Source organism: Biomphalaria glabrata, chromosome 9 (genome assembly GCF_947242115.1).
Source record: "Biomphalaria glabrata chromosome 9, xgBioGlab47.1, whole genome shotgun sequence".
NCBI lineage: Eukaryota > Metazoa > Mollusca > Gastropoda > Planorbidae > Biomphalaria > Biomphalaria glabrata.
The window spans coordinates 6,737,648-6,764,391 of NC_074719.1; the positions used below are offsets into that span (position 1 = coordinate 6,737,648).

Sequence of the window (26,744 nt, forward strand, 5' to 3'; positions counted from 1 at the left end):
TGAATACCCATCAAGGGGACATTAAAGTAGACAAAAATTCCCTTTTGTACTATAAAAAAAAACTAAATAAAATAATTAATAGTACCCAGATACCCATATACACCATATACAACCTATAAACTTTTACATATTAATTAATTTTTGGCTGTTAAACTCGTGAAAGCCTTTTGAAGACAGAGTGACAGCTCATGAAGCTCTCTGCCATCATTGTGAGAAAGTCTGAGCCCAAGCAGCGGGACTGTTGCCAGCTGTTTGTGATCCTATTTCTTTATTTGGCTTGACTTTCTTTTGGAAGAAGTCAACAATACTTCTAGATTACCTTCAGACTAAAAGCTAAACTGTTGATAAAGAGATGGCCAAGCAAGAGAGGGGGGGGGGGGGGGGGCTTATATTTTATCTCTACAAAAATCGACATAAGTTTCGTGATTCTCTTTCTAATTTAAACATTAACTACAGGGTATTAATAAACTAAACAACAAAATGATTTCCATAGAAATAAAAGCACATTTTCAATAATCAAATAATTCCCTCCCTGTATTAGTGCCCAGCAAAAAAAAAGAGTGAACCAACAAATAATTTTTTAAGGGCTATTTATTTTGGGAAGGGGGGTAATCAGAGGTGACACCAACCCTTGCATAATAGTTCTCAAAATGTGTAAGATGTCTGTGGAATAAAACACTTTTTTGCTTATCAACTAAAAACTAAATACAATGTAGGTAAAAAAGCGTAGGACGTAATCATCTTCTGTATTATATAAGATAAGAAACAAAAAAAGGCATTGATAAAGAAATTCTGCTACAATTATCTCAGTACTGTATATCATCATATAAGTGATAGGTGAATCTCATGAAAAGAACTGGACAACACCTAGTATTAGAAATATATATATTTTTTTAATTAGTTATATAATTTAAAATCCTCCCACTCCCCCCCCCCCTCAACCCCAAGTGTTAATTTCACAACTTACTCTGAATTATGTAATTATTGAAATATTATGCAGTAAGTTGGCCAACAGTTAAATAGATAGCACACTGAAGTCAACAACTCAACAGTATTTTAAAAAATCATTGTTTACAAACAAAATGTATAAAGTAATAATAATAAGTGAACTACTTATATAAGAGAGGACCAATAAGCTATTGGGATGAAAGATTGTGTAACAGCATTGACTCTAATCATTTCGTGCACATTACTAATAGTGAAGTGTATGCAGCTAAAAAAAATATTAACCAACATTTAGTAGCCGTCAGTCCCATGGAATGTAGAGCAATAGAAAAAAACAAATAGGTGTACTTGAGTATTTCAGAGCCTCTTGCATATGTGATTACATAAATGTTTGAGAAGTCATAGAATATTCACATACTGGCAAGTGTTGACAAACAAAAGCTACACGTAGATGGTAAATGAAACCTAAAGTCTTCAATGCTGTTAGTGAAGAAAACAGAAAAAAAAAATTACACTGACTTATGTTAAGGGCAGCGATAGGATGATTTGTCAAATGGGAATTATGTTTGCAATGACATTAAGTTTAAATATTTTCTTCACTATACGGTCTAAGCCTACAGTTTTTCTTAATAACAATAACAAAAATCACAATCATTAAAAAGTTAATTTAGAAAGTTATAATTTTAAAGTCAGGTTGACTCTGGAGCACCCTAAAAATCCCGATATTTAAAATCCCAGTCTTCACCGAGATTCAAATACATTACCCCAGGTTCAGAAGCCAAGGGCTTAACCAATCAGCCACCACACCCCCATAGAGTATATTGAAATTTTTTTTAGAACTTGTTCAACCACATAATGGAGACCACGACATAAAGGAAAACAAAATTCCTTTTGCGTCATCACATTGTTTAATGCCATGTGGACAAATTTATAATTAGTCTATTACATACTGTATGTCTTACTGGGAAGCCAACATTCTCTGTCTATTAAGCAAATTGTTTGCAAACCCTTTTTTTTAAGAAATGTAGAATGTACTAGAATTTACATCATACAGGTAAAACAGCAATTCTAAGAGTATTATTGAAATACAATTTTGACTGATGAATGTTCAAAGCAACCTTTTTGTTTTTTACTCAAGTGTTTAGCATATTTGTTTCTTGACCATTTCATCCTGTCTTTAATTAGCAAAACAATTAGTAATCATGAGCATGGTTCTGGAGAGTATACCACATACAAACAAATATTTTAAATTCACTTGTTAAAACTGAATTAACACTGAATAGAGTTATATAGTATCACAATCCATTGCATTGATACTTGAATCAAACAATACTATAATTTTTTTAAACTTGTATAAGATGAAGCGCACTTCATAAACAAGCCTTTGTAAAGCAGAGCTTTCAATCAATCTGTGTCAACTTTTTCTAGCCATAGGTCTTCAAATTTATTTTTTTCCAAACTTTTAAAGACCTATATATCACTCATCTTTTGTGTTAACCAGTCCAATGGTAATTGTATCAATGATGCACCAAGTGAAGCCAGTGACGTCACTAGTGGAGTGCCACCCAAATGACAAAAAAAAAATTTGTGTTTAAAATGACTTTGTTGCCAGTGTTAAAGAAATTAAATTAAGTGATGTCATTTCATATTCTAAGTGAATCCTTTATATTTTTACAAGTAAGACTTAGCAATAAGATCAGTTGAAAAGGTTCTGATGAAGAAGACTTTCTAATGTGTTTTCAACCAAAGTGATTTTAGAGCCTACTACTGTCTAGCTTTCTACTGGACTACTTTCTCCACAGTAAAGTACCATTGTTCTGAACAAGATGAAAACAAGGAAAAACTTACAATGATCAAGCCCTCTACAAACTAAATGCACATCTGCTTGCATGCCTCTCACAGTTCAATACCAATACTCAGTCTGCCAATTCTTAATTTATTTTTATTTCATTTGCAATCTTTTATCTTGGAGAAATACTGGATTATAAATGCCAGGAGACCAGAGTTTCAGAAGCTCAAAAATGCCAGAAAATGCTTGGCACTTTCAGCCCTCCCCCCAGAGCTCAGCAAATGAAACGTTTTTGGGATTGTTGGGTGTCACTAGTAAAAGTTTGAGAAACTCTGGTATAATGTAAAACCATTTCCATAAAGTTTTTTTAAAAGTTTAATGAAGAAAACATGTTCAAATGTTAATTGTGTTTTCAATTTTAATTTTACATTTTAATAGGTCATAAACAACAAAATTACAAAATAGAATAGACACTCAATTTATACATTGTGTAACAGTAAAGGAATCTAGATAATTGGTTTACTGTATTTTGGTTCAACTAAAAGAACAAACTAACTTTAGTTTTTTTATGGGGAAATTTGGGGGGAGGGGTTTATGGGGAGACAGTGACACCCTGAGTTAACTGCACCAAGTGACACCCACCCAAGTGAGGTCACTGTGTAAAGCTATATATTGAAGGAATTGCAGTTGTTTTATAGTACATCTAAGCTATACAGTAGGCCTACATGCTTTAAGGCAGCTGGCTTAAAAACAATGCAAAGTATGCTTCAATGTAAGTAATCTCTGACGCATATCTTAAGAAAGACAGTTGTAAACTATTTTTTCATCCTTTAAACCTAGAAATGTGAACTTTGGTTGAAGGTTTTTAAAAAAACCCTATTGCATGATAGAGTGTTATGTGTTTAAGTAGCAAGCCAAAAGCTAATTAGCTCCAATGAATTTGATTTGACTAGACACAGCAGGACTGTTAAATATATACACTGTACAAGTTCATCACTCTATAATGACCAAACCTTCACACTTTGAAGCATAGCTCTACTACAAGTCTCTCATAGGATGGTTCCATTTAATGTCTCTTGACTGAACACAGCAGGGCTGTTACAGCTGTACAATGTGTTCAGATTGCTGTCACTTTCTGGTGTTGACCCTTCATCTCTTGAGCGATGAGAGAAGTGGTTGGGTTGGTCACTGCAACCCTGTTGGGCCATGTAGTGTGACTGTAAGTCTGCCGGCAAGCTGGTGGACATGTCACGAGGGTTCTCCATGTGCTCATAGAATATTATTGGAATCTGGAAAATAAATGTAGATACTACACTCAATATTCAAATGTATTTTATGTTAGTTTAAGTTTAATACACATGTATTCTAAGCAAGCTGCACACAATAATACACATATATTCTACATAGGTACAATAATTCATATAAATTCTGTGTAAGTTCATATACATTCTATGTAAGTTATACAGAACTATACAAATATATGAGGTGTAGACTTAGCAGAAAAAATTTAATAGGTAAAAATAGGCTGCATTTAATTCTTAAATACCCAGATATTAAAGTTCAACAAAAATTGATCTCTGACCTTTGCTGGTGCTGAAACTGTGGAGTCCTGTGATGTTTTAGTAATGAGATGGTCATTGCTTTCATCCCGATGATGGTCATCTCCCAGTGTTTCCAGCAGGTCAACATCATCAGGAACCAATTGATCATGTTGAAGCACATCTTCCAGCAGTTTCCTCTCATCAGTCAAAGGTGAAGGCTGTGGTGAAAGTGAACTTGGACGTATGACATAACTGGAGAAAATAAAAAGTTGTATTGAGAGATGTACTGCACAGCATGGTGGTCATGCATTAAAAAACGTAATCATGTCAAGATTTTAAACTGTTGACACCGTCACAAACTGCCTGTACATCGACTACTTTGGGTAGGCATGTGTAGAGGTTTGTAGGTAAACTTACAAACCCTTGCCCAGTCCCCTGCCAACAGAATCGTATCTTCGATTTGTTGAGGTACCTTGCACTCGCACTCTTGGCATGTTAGACCTCTTAACAAAGAAACAACCCTTTCATACAGTCAAGGCGTTGTATTGCAACCAATTCTACTGAGCATTGTCCATATTCTACCTATTCTACTGGACATAGGTAGAATATAGACAAAGTATACTAAGTTCAATCAAATGGGAAACAAAATGTATAGTTGACATTGACTGAAAACCTGCCTGACTTTTTTTCTTCCTAAGCTCTCATTTTGGTAAACATGTTAACTCTTTCACTGCAAATTATTTTGATCAAAACAATTGAGTTTTCCTAAACAAAAGAAAATTTTCAGGATGGTAAGAGTTACTAAAACTAACTTTTTTATTGTTATATAATTTAACATAATTGATTTTATTTTGAAAGAAAAAAAGTCTGCACCAGCAGTGGTAGCAAAGTTACTCCCTGGGAGTAACGCCACACTGAAAGAGTTAAGTCTTGCCTAAGAATATGTCCCGCCAATCTAATAAGACATTCAGATCATTTTACTTAAGGGACATGTACCCCTCGAGAAAGGAATTCTTTATTGGTTACACGATCTTGGTATTTATTCCTAGTATCCTTCTCCGCCATTGTTGCTGAGCCACATTTAGTAAATCAGCATCACACTTTTTTAGAAGACTTAAAATCTGTAGGCACCTGTTGGGAGAAAGCTGTGGGTGTCAACTATGACCAAACTATGTGTAGAGAAGGTGCCTTTCTATGTGCCGAACAGTGCAGGAGTCATAAGACAAAGTAAGTAAGTAAGCTAATCTGTTTTTTTCTTTGAAAACTCATGAGCACATCAATTTATTCTCTACCCAAAAAAATGTTAAAGAAACTTCTGTAAAGACTAAATGTACAGGAGATCTAAAATTTAGCCCCTGACCCTACAACTTACAATCAAGCATGACTAGTGACAGACATCATCCATGTAAACTACATTCCAACTAAATATAATTAGGCTTGTCTTCAAGTACAAAGATTAATGAGGAATATGAAAAAGCACAATTTTAGCCTTGTTTATGCAAGGATATTTATCACCTATATTTCTTCTAACATCTTTTACAGGAACTCTTTGATACATAGAGTTCAATATACTGCCATATTTAAACTTACATAATGTCTCCAAGCTCCAACTTCAGGTCATAGCTGGGATTGATAAGTACATAGGAGATAGTGGTTCTGTTATCACCTTCATCTAGAATGTAGACAGAACATGTGATCAAATAGTTATTGATATTTCCTATTGTCATTGCAATTTGGCATGTATAGTTCATGTAACTCAGGAGGGGTGACATGCCTCAATATAAATGTATTTTGAATAAGAAAATAATGTTACAGCTGAGCATACTGAGATTGGCTATATCTGCTTGTTATTGCCTGATATTAACTTTATGAAAGCTTGACTAACTCAGAAAAAAATAAATAATGTCTTTAAATCTTAAACCTTTAACCTGTAATTTAATAAGTTTGCACTCAAGATTTCCCTCAAAAGAAAGTGGGAAAAAAGGACTTTGACCCTCTTAGCAACAGAAAGAAAGACAACAAGATAGCTAAAGAGACTAATTACAAATCAAGAAGTTGACTTAAATCCAATACTGCTTTCCAAAAAAAAAAAAAAATTAAAATTCATCTTCCTGTCCTGCTATATAAATTAAATTAAATTAAAGCTTTTATATAGTGCTATTTTCATGATTATAGCATGCTCAGAGCGCTATGGTCCAATCTCATTTGTGGACCAGTGGGGGGGAGGGGTGTATCTGAGAGAAAGTTTTCCGTGCTGCTTTTAGGAGCTCAGTAAACACAACTCTGCTCAAATTGAGTGTCAAACCTCGAACCCCGTTCACAGGTAGCCAAACCAAGCCAAATTCAAGCATACTTAGCCTCTCGACCACGCTTCTCACATATAATCAAAACTTAATATCATGTTCACTATGGAGCATTATGTGTTGAAGGTGAACATAATGAAATCTAGTGTAGAGCTAGAATACAAACTGACTTGCACAGTAATCATCCATGGGAAGTCCTTCAGTCTGCATCCTGCATTTCACCATTTGGATTATTTCTTGTCTTTCAGGGGTCAATTGTCCCCCTGAGGTCATGTGATCATCTTGCGGAGACAAACACATCTACAAGAGGTAAAAATATAAAAAGTAAGATAACTAATGATAGGTTGTAGATCTAATTTAAATTTACTTTTTTTTTTTTTGGTTTAGAAAGCCTAAATGATTCAATGCCTACACATTTTAACAACTGAACAAAGCATGCTGAAAACATTCTTTCTAGTGATAAGGAAGGAGGAATAGATCAATTCAAATAGGCATTTGCTGAAACACAAAAGTGCTTTAATAAGTGTTCTAAGCAAGAATACAGATCACGAATGCTACTAGTTCTAAAGAAGAGCAAGATTAATCATTCCTTTGATTAGTAAAAAAAAAGGTAGTTAAGAGTGAGAATAAAAGTGAGGGGGTAAGGTGATGCTAATAAAAACAGGAGAATTAAATATTCCAAAGGTAGAAACATGTGTCTAAGAGCAACACATAGTGCATGATGCACTCAAATAAAATCATAAGTAATTGACAAAACTTCATATTCCATGCATTGATTAAAGAAGACAGAACATCATGCTATGGACAGATAGTTCATATAGACTTTGAGATGTTTAATAAGATAAATCAAATTAATACAATAACAATTAAAATGCACAATATTACCAAATTCAATTTCATGTTATTTCAAATAACATTCCAAGGGACTAAACAACTTCATTTCTGCTTTATACATAAAAGAATTGGCTAAATAATTGTGTATCTTCTAAATAGTCTTTATACATTATTGGATTATTACATACAGGAGGAAGAATACCATTATTGCAAAGTCAAACCCTCTGAACCCTGGATTATCAATCTGGAAATGTTATTATTTTTATATAGACATAAAAAAGGTGAAAAGTAATGAGTGATCACATTACTACAATTTACATTGAGCCACAAAATACCTGATAATTTATCACAGTCACATGATACTTAATAATAATTTTTTTCTTTTCAAAAATGGGCTATGTAAAGTTAGGTGTGTCTGACTGTTACATCGGTCTGTAATGGCATGGATATTAGAAGTATGGACACAAATATATTAGAATCCTGGGTTCAAAAGGTTAAATGTCAAGTAATTGAAACTAAAAGTAAGTAAAAATTTAGAAATAAAATAAAAAGAATACTCAGGTGCATCTGAAATAAAATTAAAACCAAGAAAAATTGGGAGGAAAAAACTCCAACTTATACTAACTCCATGTTTTATTGTAGAACATCTGATGGGAGATCTTCTCAATATTGATTTTACTCTGCTGATATTTTTCTTCAGTACCTATATAAAATGTTAAGAACAACATAAAGACAATGGAGATTCTTTACAAAGAATAGAGCAATGTAAAGACCAGCTCTCAACAGTTTATCTTCCTTTATCTTAAAAAAAAAAAAATTAACCAAGAACTTCTAAAGAATCTCCAGTAGCCTATGCCAAATGATAATAATTATTTTTAAAAATATAAAAAGAGACTATTGATCCAAATAGTTTAACAGTAAAATTTATAATAATAATAATAATAACATTGTGAATTCACTTATAAATAATTAGCAAAAAAATTATCCTTATTTTTTTTTTACTTTTTAACTTAAGGCATTAGGGATTAGGCTGTATACTGTTTCAGCTTATCACTTATCTTTTTATGCACTGATCAATTGCAAGACTTTGTTTAGGTGGGATGAAATCAAAGCATTTCAAAATCCAATGTGCTGGTTTAAGATTCAATATAACAAATGAAGCAAAGACAGACTATCAGTTAATTAGAAATAAGTAGAACAAAAAATTGTCTTTTGTTTCAATATTACACAGAAAATTAAAAATAAAATAAAAATTATTATTCCTAAGTTTAAAATTTGTTTATATATAGGCCTACTTTTAACATTCTATGAATCTCAACTATGCCTTTTATTTTAGTTGTTTTTTTTTATATAATAATAATGAAAACACAAATTATTATTCAAAATTCATTTTCTTCTCAATTTTAAAATATAAAAAAAATGCAAGCACAGCTGTTCGTAACTAACATAAAGCATTTTAAAAAATACATTAATATTATAAAAATTACTTTTTTGTTCAAAGCTTAAAAAACTTTAGTCTTAGAGAAATGGAAATTTCTGATTAAGGTTTCACATGTATGCTGGCTTGAGATATTCTGAGTTGGTAAGTCTCATGCAATTACTCACTACAGTATCACATTTCTTATGTGAGCAACAAATACATGACAACAATGGCTGACAACAGCAGGACTGGAAGTCAAGGGCAAATAAAAAAAAAATCATTGACATTTTTAGTTCATCAACACTTCCCATTAGGTTTATCAATAGCAAAGAGATGACCAACTTTATAAACTGTCATTTCCTTTCACTGACACTGTATGTAATCTATCACACACAAAGAACTGCTCATTTTAATTGTTTGTTTGTTTTACATTTTTCCGATGTTCCTTCAGAGTTGAAGATAGTTTACTTCCTAGTCCAAACCTCCTGCAGGACGACGGGGGATGGGAGCGGGCAGGGTTTAAACCCAGGACCCTCGATAAATCCAAACGACAGTCCAGGGCGCAAACCGCATGACCAGGCAGCCATAATTAATAGTAAACTTTCTTATTTATAGTTTAGATAATAATACAAATACATGTCTTTTGAAGTCTCATTAGATAGAAGTTTCAGCAATTAAAATAATAAACTTCTAATTAGTAAAAGTGTACATGTAGACTAATGTACAACAGTCATTAGAAAAATGAAGAAAAATTTCAACTACAAGTGTACTGCTGGTTCTGGCTGCAAACATGTCTACACTAGACTACTGAGGCCATGACTACATGCAATGTTTTCTAAAACTTACTGAGCTAGAGTCACCTGTATCTGTGTGGTACTGTGTGCGATAGATACCAATCGGTATTTCACAGGCAGTTGAGCAAAGTTTTTGGTAAAGTCTACCATAAGTTCGTATCCACAGATCATCTTTTCCAATCCTAACCTAAAGAATGAAGAAAGTAAAGATTTTAATTCCTAACCTGTAAATTGAATAACAGTTCATTAAAATAATTAATCATACTTAAAGTCAAATAACAAAATAAGCTAGGTATTTAGTCTAAGTGTTGAAAGAAAACACCTCATAAGTAAACTAAGTTTCTATATAAACTTATAAGTCATTGTTTGTGAAAGCAAATCTTAGAGGGGGTTAAGTTGCCAGCATAAGAGCCAACTAGTTTTTTTTCCCAAACAGTGTTAGAGTCTGATTAGAAATGGGAGGACTTGACACTATGCTATGAGCCAGTGTTTTGTAACAGCCCTTGACAACTTTTGATAATTTAAAAAAATTTTGATATACATTTTTTTTATAAAAAAAAAAAAAGAAAAGAGCTAAATTGTCAATACTAAAAAGTAATATTTGATCTTTACAAAAAAAAATTCACTACATACGCCTGCAATATTTTATAGTTGAAAGTCAGTACTCACAGAAGATAAATGTCCTGAGCCTACAGCCATATCAATACCCAATAAAAGTCTGACAAATGTTATCAGATAATCTTTCACAAAAGCCTGCAAAGAATTTGGTAGTGATGGGCAAACGTTAACTAAAAAATTAAAAACTTTTAATGTAACTAAAAAAAATTAATTAAGGCCAAAGTTTAACAAGGAAAAAAAAAGTAAAAATCGTAGTTTAATTAATTATTTTTAGTTACAAACTAAAAAGGTTTAATTAAAATGTGTACAACTTTTGAACTTGTGGTAGTAGTTGAATTGAAATGCACATCTCTGTTTTCTGATCATGTGATTTCAACAACTTTGATTATCAAAGAAATGATGCAGTTAACAACTAAACAACTATTGTCAGTCTACATTTGAAAAGGGTAACGTAGAAGTTATGGGAGTCAATATTTGCACTTGAAAGTGCCAAAAGCTTCTATGCAATATTATGAATGGGGTTGTTTAGATATTTTTTTTAAGTCACATGATGGTGTTTAATTTCTGTTTATAGTGAGAATCTGATTAGCAATGTAGGTCAATATTTAGTGGTTTCAATCCATTCATTTGCAGCAAACAATAATTTATTAGCTGCAGGAACATCAAGTACACCCTTTTTATAGCTTAAACCTTAAATGAAGCTGAAACGTATAATAGATTCTAGTCTCTAGACTTATTATTGAGATCTACGTCTAAATTGACAGTTGGCCTATATAGATCTAAAAGCAGTAGGATAACCAACTCTAGAAAAAAACAACACCACTTAATCAACATTGCACCCTCCCTGACCAAAAAGTAAATAGACTGTGTCCAACTGATTTTAACAACCTGGTCAGGTAGACATACACATGTTGGTCTAGAGTACTGTACAGTTGTAGTCAATGATACTACTAGACTACCTGTGTTTTTTTCATTGCGCGTTATGCAATAGTGGTTGCTTCAAGACAAGTGGTCAGACAAGAAAATAACACACTGGCATGGTTAGTCAAGTATGTACGTAGCTCTATCTTTACACTAAATTAGTTACACACCCTCCCTGCCCAAATAAGTAAAAAGACTGTGTGTCCAACTGATTTTAATAACTTGGTCAGATGTAGGCCTAGTGTACTATAGTGTGCAGTCCATAATGACAAGACCACCACACGTTTTTTTTCCTTGTGCGTTTAACGGTTACAATAGTGTTAGTTGTATAGTGAGTGGTCAGACAAGAAAATAACACATTGGCATGGTTAGCCAAGCATGTACTTTACACTAAAATAGTTACACAGGTAAAATGTTTCATAAAACTTCAACAATTTCATTTAAACAATGGAAACCTAACAACAAACTAAGGTCACAAACCTGATATAACAAAGCATCCAACATACTAGCACTAAATACATTGCCAGCAGCAAAAGGTAGTCGAAACATGTAATAAATATTGGATCCTCTTTCTCTCTCTTTCTAGAAACATTAAAAAATAACATATAAACACTGAAATTTTACTTTTATTATATGAAGATTCAAATTTCATTGAATTAGTTTTGCAAGCAACATTGTTTTAAATACTTTTTAATTAAATTAGTTATTTCGTAACACATTTAACTATATTGTAATTAGAAAAACTAAGCATATCAAAGCCTCTTACTTTCTCCAGTTTAGATATAGACAAGGCATAAAGGTCATCTGGTCTGAATTGCATAAATCTCATGTTTGGTGCATGAGAAATTTCTGTGATGATATTGGCTTTAGGAAATAATCTGTGTCAAAAAAAGACCAAAGAAAACTACATATACACCATGTACCTATCATCATACAGTGGCAATAAATAAACTCACTGTTGTTATTTTCTGCTTCATCTTACTCTTATACTTAAAGTAATAACATTTATTTACCTAACTATTGTCTGTACAGAAACAATTGTGTTACAGTTAAATAATAAAATCTAATTACCTAAATATTGTCTGTACAGAAACAATAGTGTTACAGTCAGCCAGTGTATCTTCTTCTCGTGAGTTGGAAGTTTCTTTATTTACAACCACTACATTCTCAGTCAAGTTTATACCAGCACGTAGAAGATCTTCAATACTAAGAAATCATTTTGATAATAGTGTAAAGAATATTCAAAATGATAAAGTAGAATGATAAAATCTTTATCCTAATTCCACAGCTTACCGGTCTATAGATCCTTTCATCCAATACACTAAGGGGAAGTAACTAATCATTGTAAGAAATACTGTATCTGGTCTGCAGAAACAATGAGACAGTACATTAAAAATTGTGACTTCAATCTTATAACCAATGTTATTACAGCTAATATTTGTAGATTAGAGTAAAAGTAAAAAGAATCAATTGATATGTAGCCAATTTACGGGTAAAGCTTTTACAGTAAGTTCACATGTTTTTTTCCATAACAATGCACAGAAATAAAATTTATTTCAAAGAATATATTTAATTTTTTTTTACTCATAGCATTATATCCAATCAATTAATACTTTTTCACTGGATAATTAGGCAAATTTAAAAAAAAAAAATAACAATTAAGATTTAGTTATGATAAAATACAAAAAGCTAGAAGGGTAAGGTTTAAGTGTAAATGTTTCTTAAAATATACAGTACAGTTACAATTATTTTGAAATAAGGATATTCTTATTTTTAATTAAAATGGATAAAATTAGCTGTGCTATTCTTTCTTTTTTTTTGCATTTATTAATCTGGAATAAGCGAATCAAATAAATCTGGAATAAGCAAATCAATCAAACTTTTTCTTTTAAATAAATTTGGAAAATATGTTTTAAAAAAAAAGTTGTAAAATCAATTGCACTATTCCCTTCTATGTTTACTTACTGTACAGAGACAAGAAGCACTATTGGATTGAGGAATTTCTTTGGGCGGCAATGAGACCGCAAAGGCACAATGAAATTGTAGAGTCCAGTACTGGCATAGTCAGCAGCAACAATAATGGCAGGGTTTGGCCAGTTGTACTCTTTGGCATTCTGATGGTGGCAGTGAGGGCAACGCTGGCATAAAAAAACATTTCTTTAAGTTGTTTAAAAAAAAACATAGAAATATACAATGTGTTATTAGATGTATGTTTTTTAGGCCCAAATATTTATGATCCATAAATTAAATGTAATTCCATAATAATAACAGACAATAAGCTATTTGGTTAGCATTTGAACTTTAATAATACAAAGGCCTTGTTTTTTTAGGCTGAAGTTAATCTTTGATATTTATTTAATGGCCTTGCTTCAAACTTAGTCAGTTGTCGAACTTACCGTGGCAAGTTGAAGGCAGCACAAAGGACGTTTTTCTTTCATCAAATGGCAAAGAGTTGGACTAGTACCAACATAGGGACTAATTGGTGGGAAACCCCTCACATACCTGCAACAATAAAATAATTCTATCATAAAAATGTTTCTTTCATTTAGTTGCTATATATATTATATTATAGTTTGACAAATATGACTTTATAATAGTTTTGTGCAGTGCTTTTTTTGTAAAAAAAAAAAAATAGGCGCCGGTCTTCAGTGATGGATTGCCTAACTTTTGACTACTAATAAATTAATAATAAATGTTAAAATGCAAGAAAAGTAATAATTTTTTCCCCACATTTAAAAAGCTGCTGGTACGCCGTAACGGTGTGTACCATCACAAAAAAAAAAAGCACTGGTTTTGTTATTACTCAGGGAACTCATCACTGTCATCATTAAAAGAATCATCATCCTCTTCATCTGACTCAGAAGTAGTCACATTTATATGGATGTTATTGTCATCCATTGTGGCAGGCACAGGGGCGATACTTGGCCGTTTCTGTAAGCTCTGAATGTTGAGACTCTGAAAAAATAATGTTGCATTGGTTACACTTGCTTCAAAACACAGAATATTTCAACACTTCATATGTTAAGAAGAAAACAAAAGTAAAGTACAAACATTCTGACAATGCTCTATCTATAAACTTGTTAAAGACAAAGCTGAACTTCATGATAGTTTAGAGAGGAATTTTTATTTTCATTATATAGAATAGAAATTTTCAACATCTTTATAGTTTATGTATAGCCCAACCATCATAAGTTTGTCTGTTGGAAAGGAAATCATAAAGACAAAGATGTTCTTGTACAACCTGCATTATTAATAAAAATTTAATTACCTTTGGAAGACTAAGATTTCTCTTTTTACTGCCTGTTCTTGTTATAAGGTTTGGCTCAGAGTTAAAATTGCCAACTCTTGTGTGCTGAAGTTCTAAAGCTACAGTACCTGCATAAAAAGTATAGAAAAATCATTTACCTACATACATTCAATGTTAATTAAAACTCATTAGTTTATTAGTGTTTTATCTGTATATATTGGTTAATAATGGTGAATGAGGAACAACAACATAATTAAAAGAGGTAGCATGTCATCCTTAAAGAATTAAATGGTGAGCAACACTGTGCATTAACAAATAGATGCGTGCTAGGTACATTTACCAACACTGGCAAAATGTATACTAGGTTTATTTACCAACACTAGCAAAATGTGTACAAGGTTTATTTACCAACACTGGCAAAATGTGTAATAGGTCTATTTACCAACACTGGCAAAATGTGTAATAGGTCTATTTACCAACACTGACAAAAAATGTGTGCTATGTATATTTACCAACACTGGCAAAATGTGTACTAGGTTTATTTACCAACACTGGCAAAATGTGTACTAGGTTTATTTACCAACACTGACAAAATGTGTAATAGGTCTATTTACCAACACTTGCAAAATGTGTAATAGGTCTATTTACCAACACTGAAAAAATGTGTAATAGGTCTATTTACCAACACTGACAAAAAATGTGTGCTATGTATATTTACCAACACTGGCAAAATGTGTACTAGGTTTATTTACCAACACTGACAAAATATGTACTATGTCTATTTACCAACACTGGCAATCATACTGGCCACCCTTGATGCCTTCTCTGTTCCTAGAGGTATTTTTGTTTTCTCTCCTCCAGTCCATACTCTGTTAGGGTGAGCAAGAATAAAGGCAGAGTTCTCTTCCTTGGTAATGTTCATATAAAAACAAATGTCAGTTTTTCTCATGATGTGTCTAGGGCCAGGATTCAACTGTATTGAGCTGCCAGGAATATCTCTCTGAACACCAACAAGACTCACGCCATATCTGAAGGAAAGTAAGTGAAAAGTCAAAGAGAATTCAATTTAATTTGAAGCATCTTAAAAACTATTTAAGAATAAATTATAAGCATTTTCTTCTATATACTTATTATAGTAAATAACACAAATTCTGACAAAAGTCATAAGATATGTAAGATCTAACCATGATATGTAACCTGAGCTAGATCTTAGATAGAATAAATTAACTAGTTGTAAGTTGTATTAACTAGATCAAGATCTATCATAATCATACATTATTTAGATTTACTAGTATTACGCAGATTACGGTCAGTATTTGTAATTTGAATATCTGATATCATAAATAATTAAATAATAATAAATATCTATTGTCAGACTAATTCTCGAATCTAAAAAATCACAAAATCTAGATCTACTCTAGATCAAATCAAATAACCCAAATCCTCTTGTGTCTATGACTTACTTGCGATGTGCATGAAACGATGCATAAGTAAAACTTTTTCCTTCATAGTCACCAAAGAAGTTGCTATCCTTTAAACAAATGTGGTAGATTTCATTCCCCGAACATTTTCCGTACAGTTTCTGCCAATTTTCATGAGACGTTTGCCCTTCTCTAGTAAAAAAAGATTACCATGTTCAAGGGGGATAATTAAGAAAATACCACTGACCTATATATTCTTATATCGAAGAGATAAATTGGTGCAGAATTTATCAAATAAATTAACTCTTTCTCTCCGTAATTATTTACCACATTCTGGTGGAATCAACGCTGGTATCGTCAATTAGAAGAGAAAGAGTTAATCTGCTAGTATGGCATGCACAAAAAATCATTAAAAAAAAATTATGGTCTAGAATGAATAATAATCTAACAGTAAAAAAGTTGTATACATAGTCTAGATTTAAGATATAGATCAAATAAGTTAATTATTTGAAGTAATTTTGAAGTATTATTTCTAGTTCAAAAGTCAACATGTTCCTCTAATGTAGGTCTACAGTACAACTATACATTATTGGTAGATACGAAATTTGAGATCTAATAATAACAAACAATCCTTACTGTCCTCTTGAAGTATGCAGCAATAAGGTAACAAATGTAGATATGCCAGGACACAAACAATTATTAGCCAAAAGGGCATATTTGAACTCATCCTCACAAACCACGTGATCTGTAATGATTGAAGTAGTCCTATCAAATTATACAGGCCAGCATTTTCTAACTATTTCATTTTTTAAAGATATTTTTTACATGTTAATCATTTGAGCAACTGACATTATTCATTTAGTCTAATGGATATATGGCAGTAAAAATGCAACATTTTTTAATAGCCCATCCATCTCACTCTAAAAAAAGACACACAATATATTTCTCTTTCTCTCTCTCTCTTGCCAGAACCAATGCTTGTATATGAAAGTGTGTTTTTTTGTTTACTCCCTGTTAACGATAATAGGGCCTACTTATTAACTTACCTGCGAATTTGACATGAAATTTGTTTTCAGGTCGAAATAACTGAACGTACAGTGGACATTTTGGGGCGAAGTCACGCACTGCCCAGGCTCTCATTATTGTGTGTTGGTCCTATTTTGTAAAAAAAGTTTAACAACTTTTTATAATGTACTGGCCATAGACTTATATATACTATAAGTCTATGGTACTGGCCTAATTACCACCGTATATTTCATCAAATATTTTGGGACTTATAGAATTTTAAAACACAATAATGCTTTTTAAGGCTGTATTGCTTTATATTTGTTTTATGCATTTTTTAATGACTCAACCTCGATTTAATACTGCAGTGTCAAGTTTACTCTAAAACAGAATGTCAGACAATTTCATTTACCGCTGCATCTTTGGCAGAATTGTTTCGATGATTTCTTGCTGATAAAATAAAACATGCCTCAGCATCCTGCATCCTGAAAAATAAACATTTTAATTAACCAAAACTGTCTATATTGAAAGATTCAGAACTTAACATTTTTACTTTTATAGCAGATGGGTTAGAATTAGTCATTCATTTTTAAAGCATTGTTCTTTAAGCACATTCCTTGTTCCTAAGGTCACATTCCTTTTTCCATATGCTAGGACAAATTTGTACAAATACTCTTTCTTCCCTAGTGCTATTAGAGCATGGAATGGGTTGCCTGAGTCAGCCAGGAAAACCAGCGACTTGGCATAGTTTAAGTCATTGATCAACATGCAAAAAAAAATTGACCTAGGGATATGCGTAGGACGAAATCATCTTTTGTTGTTTTTTTAAGTGACGTTTATATTTTATAAGATAAGATGACGACATTATTTACTAGTTAAATGTAGGCTAGAACAAAGTAGAACTGCTGCTTTTTAATTCGAGGATTAGACTTTACAGTCATCTTTGAATTCGTAGGATATGAGAAATGTGCTCGTCTTCGATCACGAAGGAACAGCTGTAGGCAGAACAAAGTGGAAGCGACAGGGTAAAGGGATGAAAGAGGGACAAACGACCTGTAGTATATGATAGAATTAGGTATTGGATTTTATGAGCTATGAAATATGACTTGATATTATTTGTTTCTATATGACTTTTTTTAAAAAAAGTATTGTTCTGTGTTCAACAGTTAACAATGTATTTTTTTTTACTTTTCGCTGTGCTAAAATTCATATCAAAATACAATCCCTTAAACTGGCTACTTTATAGGCAGAATAATCTAAATCACTCACCTACACCTGGTCAGATCTGTATCCTTGAGTGCTGAGCCCTGTACGTAAATCACCCTCTGAGCCCAAAGAGGTACTTGCAGCAGCATTTTCATGGTAGTGTCTAGCTCACACGGAGACAACATCACCACAAAGTAATCCTGTGTTAGAAAGTGTTGTTCTATTAACACCATACTAAGTGAAGGGAGAGTATTGTTTGTAGTCTGGAGGGATTTGGTTACGCGAACTGTCACAGCGCCGCCCACGACGAAAGTCAAGGGACAGATGATGATGAGTCTTCCTCAAGTCTCAGAATCAGGAATTATTATTATTATTATTATTATAGCTTTTATATAGCGCTACTTTCATGCTTATAGCATGCTCAGAGCGCTTTGGTCCAATCTCATTTGTGGACCAGTGGGGGGGGGGAGGGGAGGGGGTATCTAGGAGTTGGTTTTCCAGACAAGGCAGTAACGCAACTCTGTCCGAGACGGGTGTCGAACCTCGAGCCCCCTTCTAGGTACCCAGACAAGCCAAGTTCAAGTTCGACCACGCTTCCCACACAAATAGGCACAGGGATCTTAATTAATACATTATTAATGTGTCATAAACTTTAAAAACATTTATATTTTCTTTAGTAAAGTAAAGCTTCCCTCTCGGGGCATCCGTTTCTTAGACCAACGTTAACGAGCAGGGTGTCATGTGACCAGCACAACGACCAACCGCCTTTACTTTCCCCAACTAGAGTCAGTTGACTTAGGTATGCCCTAAAAATCACAAAATTCAAAATCCCAGCCTTCCCCTAGATTCGAACCCAGGATCCCAGTTTCGGAAGCCAAGCGCTTAACCACTCAGCCACCGCGGATGACCTTAACATCAGCTGCTCTATAGATAGCAAGGTCTGAAACGGGGACTTAAATTTAATTTTTTTTTTAATATATCGTAAAATCAGACTTCGACACCAATTTGTATTTTCAAAAGACATCCTAATTTTTATTAGAATCGATTTAAATATTACATTAAACAGAATTTCAAATGAATGTTTTTTTTTTGTTATATTATAAAAGTCGATCATGGCTTTATAGCTGAACAGTTGAAGCAGCATTTTTTTTAAATATATTATTTTAAATAATAATATTTTAATGATTTTTAAATTTATGATTTATGACATATGACACTATTCAGACAATATCTTGATTACTGAGTTGAATTCGAAATATCCGTAAGGTTTCCTTTACTTTTATTATATTGTGCGATTAAATATCTATCTTCTACATCTAAATGTTTAAAAAGTCATAAGTCATATCATCACATGATAGTCGTCACAAAGCTCGAACACTGTATGATTCAAGTCGTTTCATTGCATTAACTTTCTAAGTGACTCTGAAAAACGAACTTGTCTTAATTTTTCTTAGTATTTTATTTTCAGATTAAACTTGTAAACCTGTAAATGTTATTAGTGCTAAGAACTAAGGCAGCTGCTGCGGTAAATTAGAAGCTTGGCCAAAGAAAACGTTGGTTAAGAGGACAAAGTAATAAATGAACAGGTCATGGACCTACTGAATGAAACCATTTTGGAACCTCTACTTCATCTAAACGTAGGCCTATATATACAAGCATAAGAAAGCATAAGATAAAAGATTGATGTGTTGAAATGATGTGTTGTACTGATGTGTGTTGTACTGATGTGCTGTACTGATGTGTGTTGTACTGATGTGTGTTATACTGATTATTGTACTGATGTGTTGAATTGATGTGTTGTACTGATGTGTGTTATACTGATGTCTTGTTCTCATGTGTTGTACTGATGTATGTTGTAGGCTACCGATGTGCTTTACTGATGTGTGTTGTACTGATGTGTTGTACTGTTGTGTGTTACACTGATGCGTTGTACTGATGCGTTGTACTGATGTGTTGTATTGATGTGTGCTGTACTGATGTGTTGTACTGATGTGTGTTGTACTGATGTGTGTTGTACTGATGTGTTGTACTGATGTGTGTTGTACTGATTGGATAATATTATTACATTGGGCCTACACGAATGAAATGCAAATATGGAAGTGTATTTGCTCATTTGATTTGGAAAAATAAAAGATCTGACTTTCAGCGAAGACCACCAGATACAAATCAGGTTAGTTTGCTGAACGGCTAGATCCAAGAGTTCCCTGGTTATTGATTGTTTGGTCAGAAGATTTCACCATAAATAGAAGTTAACTGGACAGTCTGACAGTAGAAGTATAGGGGCTTTCACTTAGCTTTGTTTTTTTTATGAGTCATAGAAGGAAGACTGCATAATATATGCTTCTCTTAAAGGTATTGTGATCTGATCAATTGCCAGGATTGCAAACCCATAAGAGTTTCGCTTACGATGTGATCCATTTTGAACAGAATCCAGCAATAGTTGATTTTAAAAGAGCATTATTCAAGTACTCAGTGCCGTAGTTAAAATTGAAAAGGCCATACGCTACTTAAGATATGGAGCCATTTGTAATTACAATTTGCATACGCTGTCACCTCCTTCGGCTTAGCAATAAACCTCGGGAAAACAAAAGTCATGTTCCAGAAGTCACCCTATAAAACCTACTCAGCCCCAAAGATCACAGTCAATGGACAGTCCAATAAGGTTGTATACCATTTCACTTATCAAGGAAGAATTATTATTGTAATTTGTAAGTCCAGATATTATATACCAGTGCTAAATATTTCTTGGGTGCCCTAATCTATAGCTTGTATTGCCTATGTCCGACAGTCTGACTCTACGTGTACTGGCCAATCCAAACTAGCTTCACAAAATCTGCTGCTCCTACAAAGTAGCTAATTAAAATTATACAATATGAAGAGTTTAAAAGTAGCATGTATTGTTTATTTGTTGAAAATGTTAGATTAAGAATCTAGACGCAAACAAAATATTTATGAATGTTTGAATGTTTTCAATTCAAAATGTAAAGTTTCTTATGGCTGTTGTAAGCTGATGTAAGCTGTTGTAGCTGTTTAAGATGTTGTAGGAATGTAAGCTGGTATAACGGTTTAAGATGTTGTAGGAATGTAAGCTGGTGTAGCGGTTTAAGATGTTGTAGGAATGTAAGCTGGTGTAGCGGTTTAAGATGTTGTAGGAATGTAAGCTGTTGTAACGGTTTAAGATGCTGTAGGAATGTAGTCTGATCTAAGGATATTAGTATATGTAGGAATGCAAGCTGATGTAAAGATGTTAAGATGTAACATTATGTTATAGGAGTATAAGCTGACAAGCTGATATAAAGATGTTAGTTTAGGATGTTAGCTAATGTAAGGATGTTAATTTATGTTGGGATTTAAGCTGATGTAAGAATTTCTGCTTACATAAGTATGTATGTGAATGTAAGTGTATTTGCATGAGAAGGTATGTAAGTTGATGTAGGAGTGTAGACTAATGTAGGTCAAGTGTTGTAAAAATATTTGATTTCTTTGGTCTAGGAAAAATGCTTGTCAAATCTCAATGGAACTCATTGGAGCGAGGTCTGATATTAATTTTGATCTTCACCAGAATTGAAACTCAAAGCTTTAGGCCATAAACAACTCAGTCACCACACCTGACGCCGTGATACAAAGTGTAAGCATAACTTATCAATCATCATAACGAGTCCACTGAAACTACAAGAGATATTTTTTGACTGTTTTGGTGAGCCAAGTGTTAAGACACCCATTTAGACTCGCAAAAAAAAAATCTTTCTTTTTAAAAATAGTTATCACACAAGCCTTCATCTGGAACTTCCAAGGAAAAAAAGAAGATCGACGAGACGGCCCATAAATACATGGCGCAGAGATTTGGACACAGATGCCAAGTAGATGGGAGAAAAACAGTTGGAGTGACTCCCCCAGAACCGAGAAGCCTTGAGACGAGACCACAGGCAGAGATGAGTCTCTTATTCATAAATGTACCCCAAGAATTCCCTCGTGTAATGCGGAATCCACATCCAATACTAAGGACAAAATTAAATTAACCCGTGATATCTTTTTAAAGCTTGTAGTCGCCTGTGTCCGTGTTTCAGACAATGAGACAAAGAGAAATCAGAAAGCAAAGAAAGACAAAGCAACAGATAAGAGCAACAAAGCAACAGATAAGAGCAACAAAGCAACAGATAAGAGCAACAAAGCAACAGATAAGAGCAACAAAGCAACAGATAAGAGCAACAAAGCAACAGATAAGAGCAACAAAGCAACAGATAAGAGCAACAAAGCAACAGATAAGAGCAACAAAGCAACAGATAAGAGCAACAAAGCAAAAGATAAGAACAACAAAGCAACAGATAAGAGCAACTTATATCCACCCCTGACCTATGCACTACAATCGGTGATGTCCTTGCGAACGCCGGAATGGACGGTATAAAGGAACTTCTTTTGGTCTAACAGTTACGTATGGGGATGAAAGTATGTCAAAAGCAGTCTTTGTTTGGTGAGCTGAAAGGTGGTCAACGTAACAGAGGCGCCCCACAGAAACGCTTTAAAAACCAGCTTAGGCGCCAACTATCTTTAACAGACATAGAAGAGAGCACCTGGTTAAAGGCGGCTTCAGAACGAGACAGCTGGAGGTCACTCACAAAGTCCGAGGGATACACATTTGAGACCAAAAGAAAATCCGCTGCCGAAGACAAACGTAAAAAGTAAACCTTAATCGGCCACAGGCGGACAATGGTTATGCCTGCGTTAGATGTGGCAAACTATGTAGGTCACATCTGAGGCTGCGTAGCCACGGGAAATATTGCTTTCCTCATTAATCTTCAGACTCGAAGGCAAGCTTTATTACGACCTAAAGTGCGAAGTTCGAGCAGTCCCGATTTGACAAGAGGTTCGAACAGTTCACTTTTTATTGCAATAACTTTTTTATTTGAATGTTTACCAAATTACTACTATATTGCTTCTGCGCATGCGCATTCTTTACTTCCGACACATACTATTTCCTTTTCCTTGTAAAGGCTAAGTTCATGGTGAGGTCAAACTCAGGAGGTGTGGAATTATTCTTTTTTACTACCCGGTAGAGAAGGAAATGGGTAATGGGTTTAAGGCTATTTTTAAGTCTGATGGTTCATCAGCTCAAAGAGACTATTTGAAGTTGTGGAGGGTCGGAAATGGCGCAATGGATAGTGTACTTGCGCTGGAGTAAAAAGAAAATGACTTTATAGTAAAAATTAAATATTAAAACATGTTTTTAGATATATTTTCTTTGATCTGCTCGAACCTTCCACCAACCCGATCGAGCCTACTAACTGGGAAAAAAATCCGCTCGAGGAAAAGTACGCTTGGCGATACTTACCCTACACCTCTTTGACTTCGTATTTAATTTTAACTAAGCCTAGTGATACATTAAATCCAATCTATTTTTATAGAAAAAAGGACGAGGAATTCAGAGATACCATCAGTTTTTTTCATTGGTTAGACCGTTACGGTGCTATAAAAATACAAACTTGAAAATTGCTGCCAGCGGGCTTAATGCGCTCGAACTTCGCACTTTACTATATGTCTTGAATGTAATCGTTTTTTCTTCCAATATAAATCATATTACAAGTACCTTCGACCATACATTTTAAGGAGACGCTTATAATTTACTTAAGAACATGTACTTGAACAAGATATACATGTACACTACAGGTTGAACGCACTATTTCTTCACCTGAAGTTTTCCATGGGCGTAGAACTCGTTGAGAAAGTCCATGACAGAGTCGGCCTGCAGGATGGTCATACACACAACAACGTGCTTCTCTGTCTGAGCTCTGTGACTGCTGTAAGAGCCGCCCATCTTTTGTCTCTCCAACCATATCAAGGCCAACTGTTCCACCTATGATTAGAACATGGCAATACCTCTAGGTCTACGAGCTTTGACATATCTTTCATGCGTGTTTTTTTTTTAATATATTAATAATAAATGAAATAGAAATAAATTAATGAAATTGATTGATAAATAGGTAGGCAGGCAGGCAGCAGATAGATAGATAGATAGATAGATAGATAGATAGATAGATAGATAGATAGATAGATAGATAGATAGATAGATAGATAGATAGATGGATAGATAGATAGATGGATAGATAGATAGATAGATAGATAGATAGATAGAGATAGATAGATAGATAGATAGGGATAGATAGATAGATAGATAGATAGATAGACAGATAGATAGATAGATAGATAGATAGATAGATAGATAGATAGATAGATAGATAGATAGAGATAGATAGATAGATGGATAGATAGATAGATAGATAGATAGATAGATAGATAGATAGATAGATAGATAGATAGATAGATAGATAGATAGATAGATAGACAGGCAGATAGACAGATAGATAGATAGATAGATAGATAGATAGATAGATAGATAGATAGATAGATAGATAGTCATAGAAAATATACACATTTTATTAATCAATATTAATTCTGTAAAAGGGAATTTTAGACTTCATAATTTATCTTGTAAACATTCCATTACCAAATTATCTTCTTATTTCATTTTCTTTACATATAGGACTACACAAACAATCTCTCGCTCTCTCTCTCTCTCTCTTTTAAACGTTATAAACACACTCACTCAGCAATTAATTCTCTCTCCCTCTCTCTCTCTCTCTCGCCGTCTCTCTCTCTAACTCCTTTTTTTATTCTTTATCACTTAAAATTTAAATCACGTAAACTCTTTTCTCTATTCGTCTCTTTATCTCCCTCTCCTTCTCTCTCTCTCTCTCTCTCTCTCTCTCTCTGATATCCACACACAAACCCACTCAGTCACACACAGTAATTCAGACACTGACATCCTCATTCTGTTCCCATGATTCCAGAAGAAACGCTCTGGCGAGCAGACGAGCTGGCGAGCAGACGTACAAAGCCGTTGAGAATCAATAGTTTTGGGGGCTTCTCTCTCTCCCATCACTGGCCATTGAATGGTCTCTACCACTTCCAATGTATCCAAACACGATCAAGCACTTTTAATTTGATGGACATGAGTTTGAATCCTAGAGGATTACTCTTAGAGCTCTTCATTCCAGGAGTCTCTTTATAATAAGCATTCATTTCAACCTAAAACATATAACTGCTATATGTATAACACACCTTCTACGCACGTAATGATGCAGTCAGAAATTCAGGCTAAGCCTCTAAGAAATGATACACGTTTAGTCTCACTCTTCAGAGTTTGTTATTCCAATGTGTATTGATTCTGTTGTGTTGACAAGTAATTATGGACTATAATTTCTTAATGAGTTGGCCACCAAATTTGTAATTGTCGTAAATGATTAATATAAACAATAAATCATAGAATGGAAGACTCTAGTCTAGACCTGCCTATTTGAACAATTTTTATGTCTGGGAGAGATCAAAGCAGATGTAAATATGTTACATCCCAATTACCGGTAGCTCGTATTCAGGGACTCTTGAGACTAAATGCGAGGTCGAAGGCCGAGCACACTGGAGAAGCGTTTCCATTTTCCTTCTTTAAACCATGCGAATGTCCACCATGAAATGGCCCCTTGAGGAATGGTGTGAGGATGGTGACATGAATGTTAGGGCTCTTTAGCATCCCCGTCAGTGCAATGAACTAAGTTCTTAAGCACCCTAAAAAGGTTAAATAATGCTTCAATAATGGCGTAACTGTTTCGCTGATTTCACCCGGACGCCGAGTTGAGGGAGAGTAGCGTTGGCCAGGAAAGTCGAGCAGCTCCTATATCCTAAGTGTTGTGAACTGAAACCGTTGGTATCTTTTTTTACAAAGTTTTATATCAACTCATTCTGTCTGTCTGTCAGGTAAAAAGTTTGTACACGTTATTTCTCCAACAACCAGTTTCAGATCAAATTGGAACTTTTCACAATTATTTATTGTGCCTGACAAAACAAGAATCATTAAAACAATACCATTTTAATTAATTAATAATTTGTAAATTCTTTTGTTTGGTACAAGGGAAAGAGATTGTACTTCACAGATATGGTGGAATAAGTTGAATTAGTACCCTTTATACTTTATGTAAAGAAGTAGGTCGCGGCTTAAAGAATGGAAAGTAACAATAGATCATGGGCGTAGCCAGGATTTTTTTTTCGGGGGGGGGGGGGTTAGGGGGGATTTTTTTCTCTCCCCCCCCCCGCCCCTCCCCCCTCGCGAAAAAAAATATTTGTATATATGTATGTGTGTGTGTGTTCATAATCTTTATTACATTCTGACCCTTCATTCTTTTGGAACACGTTTATTGTGCCCTAGAATAGGTTCTTCCTTGAGTTAGTGAAAAATAATTGTTGACTCCCCGCCATTGCCAACAAGGGGCTCTGGGGGAGCTCTAAGAGCTCACCCTAGAGCGGGGCGGAGCCCCGCCGCCAAGCACTATTTCTGGCATAGAATGTCAACAAAATGCATATTCTGAGGTATCTACAGTGCATTTTCCTGCTATTAAAAAGTCTTATTTCAAAAATTTATGTGCTATTTTTACTGACTAAGACCTTGTCGCGACGTTCGGCGCATTTGCCGTCAAGCTGTTTCCACAAAAATCTGTCACTGGTAATTTCTGAAGCCTCTTCCCACCTGCTCCGAGGACCTCCATGAATGCGTGACGCCAAGTTGTACTAGGATGTCATCGCAACTCTTATTATGCGTAATTTATTTTGTTGGAGAACATGTCCCGCAAACCTCATGCGACGCTCTGTCACAAT

The 26,744-nt window shown here is 34.0% G+C and overlaps 1 protein-coding gene across 5 annotated transcripts in view; it reads right to left on the reverse strand.

The window, feature by feature from the left end:
- Positions 1-2,332: 2,332 nt before the first annotated feature.
- LOC106071019 (potassium channel subfamily T member 2-like) overlaps positions 2,333-26,744 on the reverse strand; it is a 118,623-nt gene continuing 94,211 nt past the window's right edge. For 3 of the 5 annotated variants that reach the window (XM_056040277.1, XM_056040280.1, XM_056040276.1), the window contains exons 10-31: positions 23,731-23,895; positions 18,108-18,244; positions 17,251-17,323; positions 16,880-16,988; positions 16,470-16,578; positions 15,876-16,025; positions 15,199-15,440; positions 14,434-14,540; positions 13,969-14,120; positions 13,562-13,667; positions 13,131-13,303; positions 12,459-12,530; positions 12,237-12,371; positions 11,932-12,043; positions 11,646-11,747; positions 10,296-10,379; positions 9,679-9,813; positions 8,038-8,115; positions 6,749-6,878; positions 5,866-5,947; positions 4,317-4,527; positions 2,333-4,023 (exon numbers count right to left, since the gene is read on the reverse strand). In XM_056040277.1, the coding sequence (XP_055896252.1) occupies positions 3,784-4,023; positions 4,317-4,527; positions 5,866-5,947; positions 6,749-6,878; positions 8,038-8,115; positions 9,679-9,813; positions 10,296-10,379; positions 11,646-11,747; positions 11,932-12,043; positions 12,237-12,371; positions 12,459-12,530; positions 13,131-13,303; positions 13,562-13,667; positions 13,969-14,120; positions 14,434-14,540; positions 15,199-15,440; positions 15,876-16,025; positions 16,470-16,578; positions 16,880-16,988; positions 17,251-17,323; positions 18,108-18,244; positions 23,731-23,895 (2,904 nt within the window). In that variant the 3' untranslated portion in view covers positions 2,333-3,783. Of the gene's footprint in view, positions 4,024-4,316; positions 4,528-5,865; positions 5,948-6,748; positions 6,879-8,037; positions 8,116-9,017; positions 9,081-9,678; positions 9,814-10,295; positions 10,380-11,645; positions 11,748-11,931; positions 12,044-12,236; positions 12,372-12,458; positions 12,531-13,130; positions 13,304-13,561; positions 13,668-13,968; positions 14,121-14,433; positions 14,541-15,198; positions 15,441-15,875; positions 16,026-16,469; positions 16,579-16,879; positions 16,989-17,250; positions 17,324-18,107; positions 18,245-23,730; positions 23,896-26,744 lie in introns of all 5 variants that reach the window. The other 2 variants (XM_056040279.1, XM_056040281.1) reach the window with 2 other exon arrangements.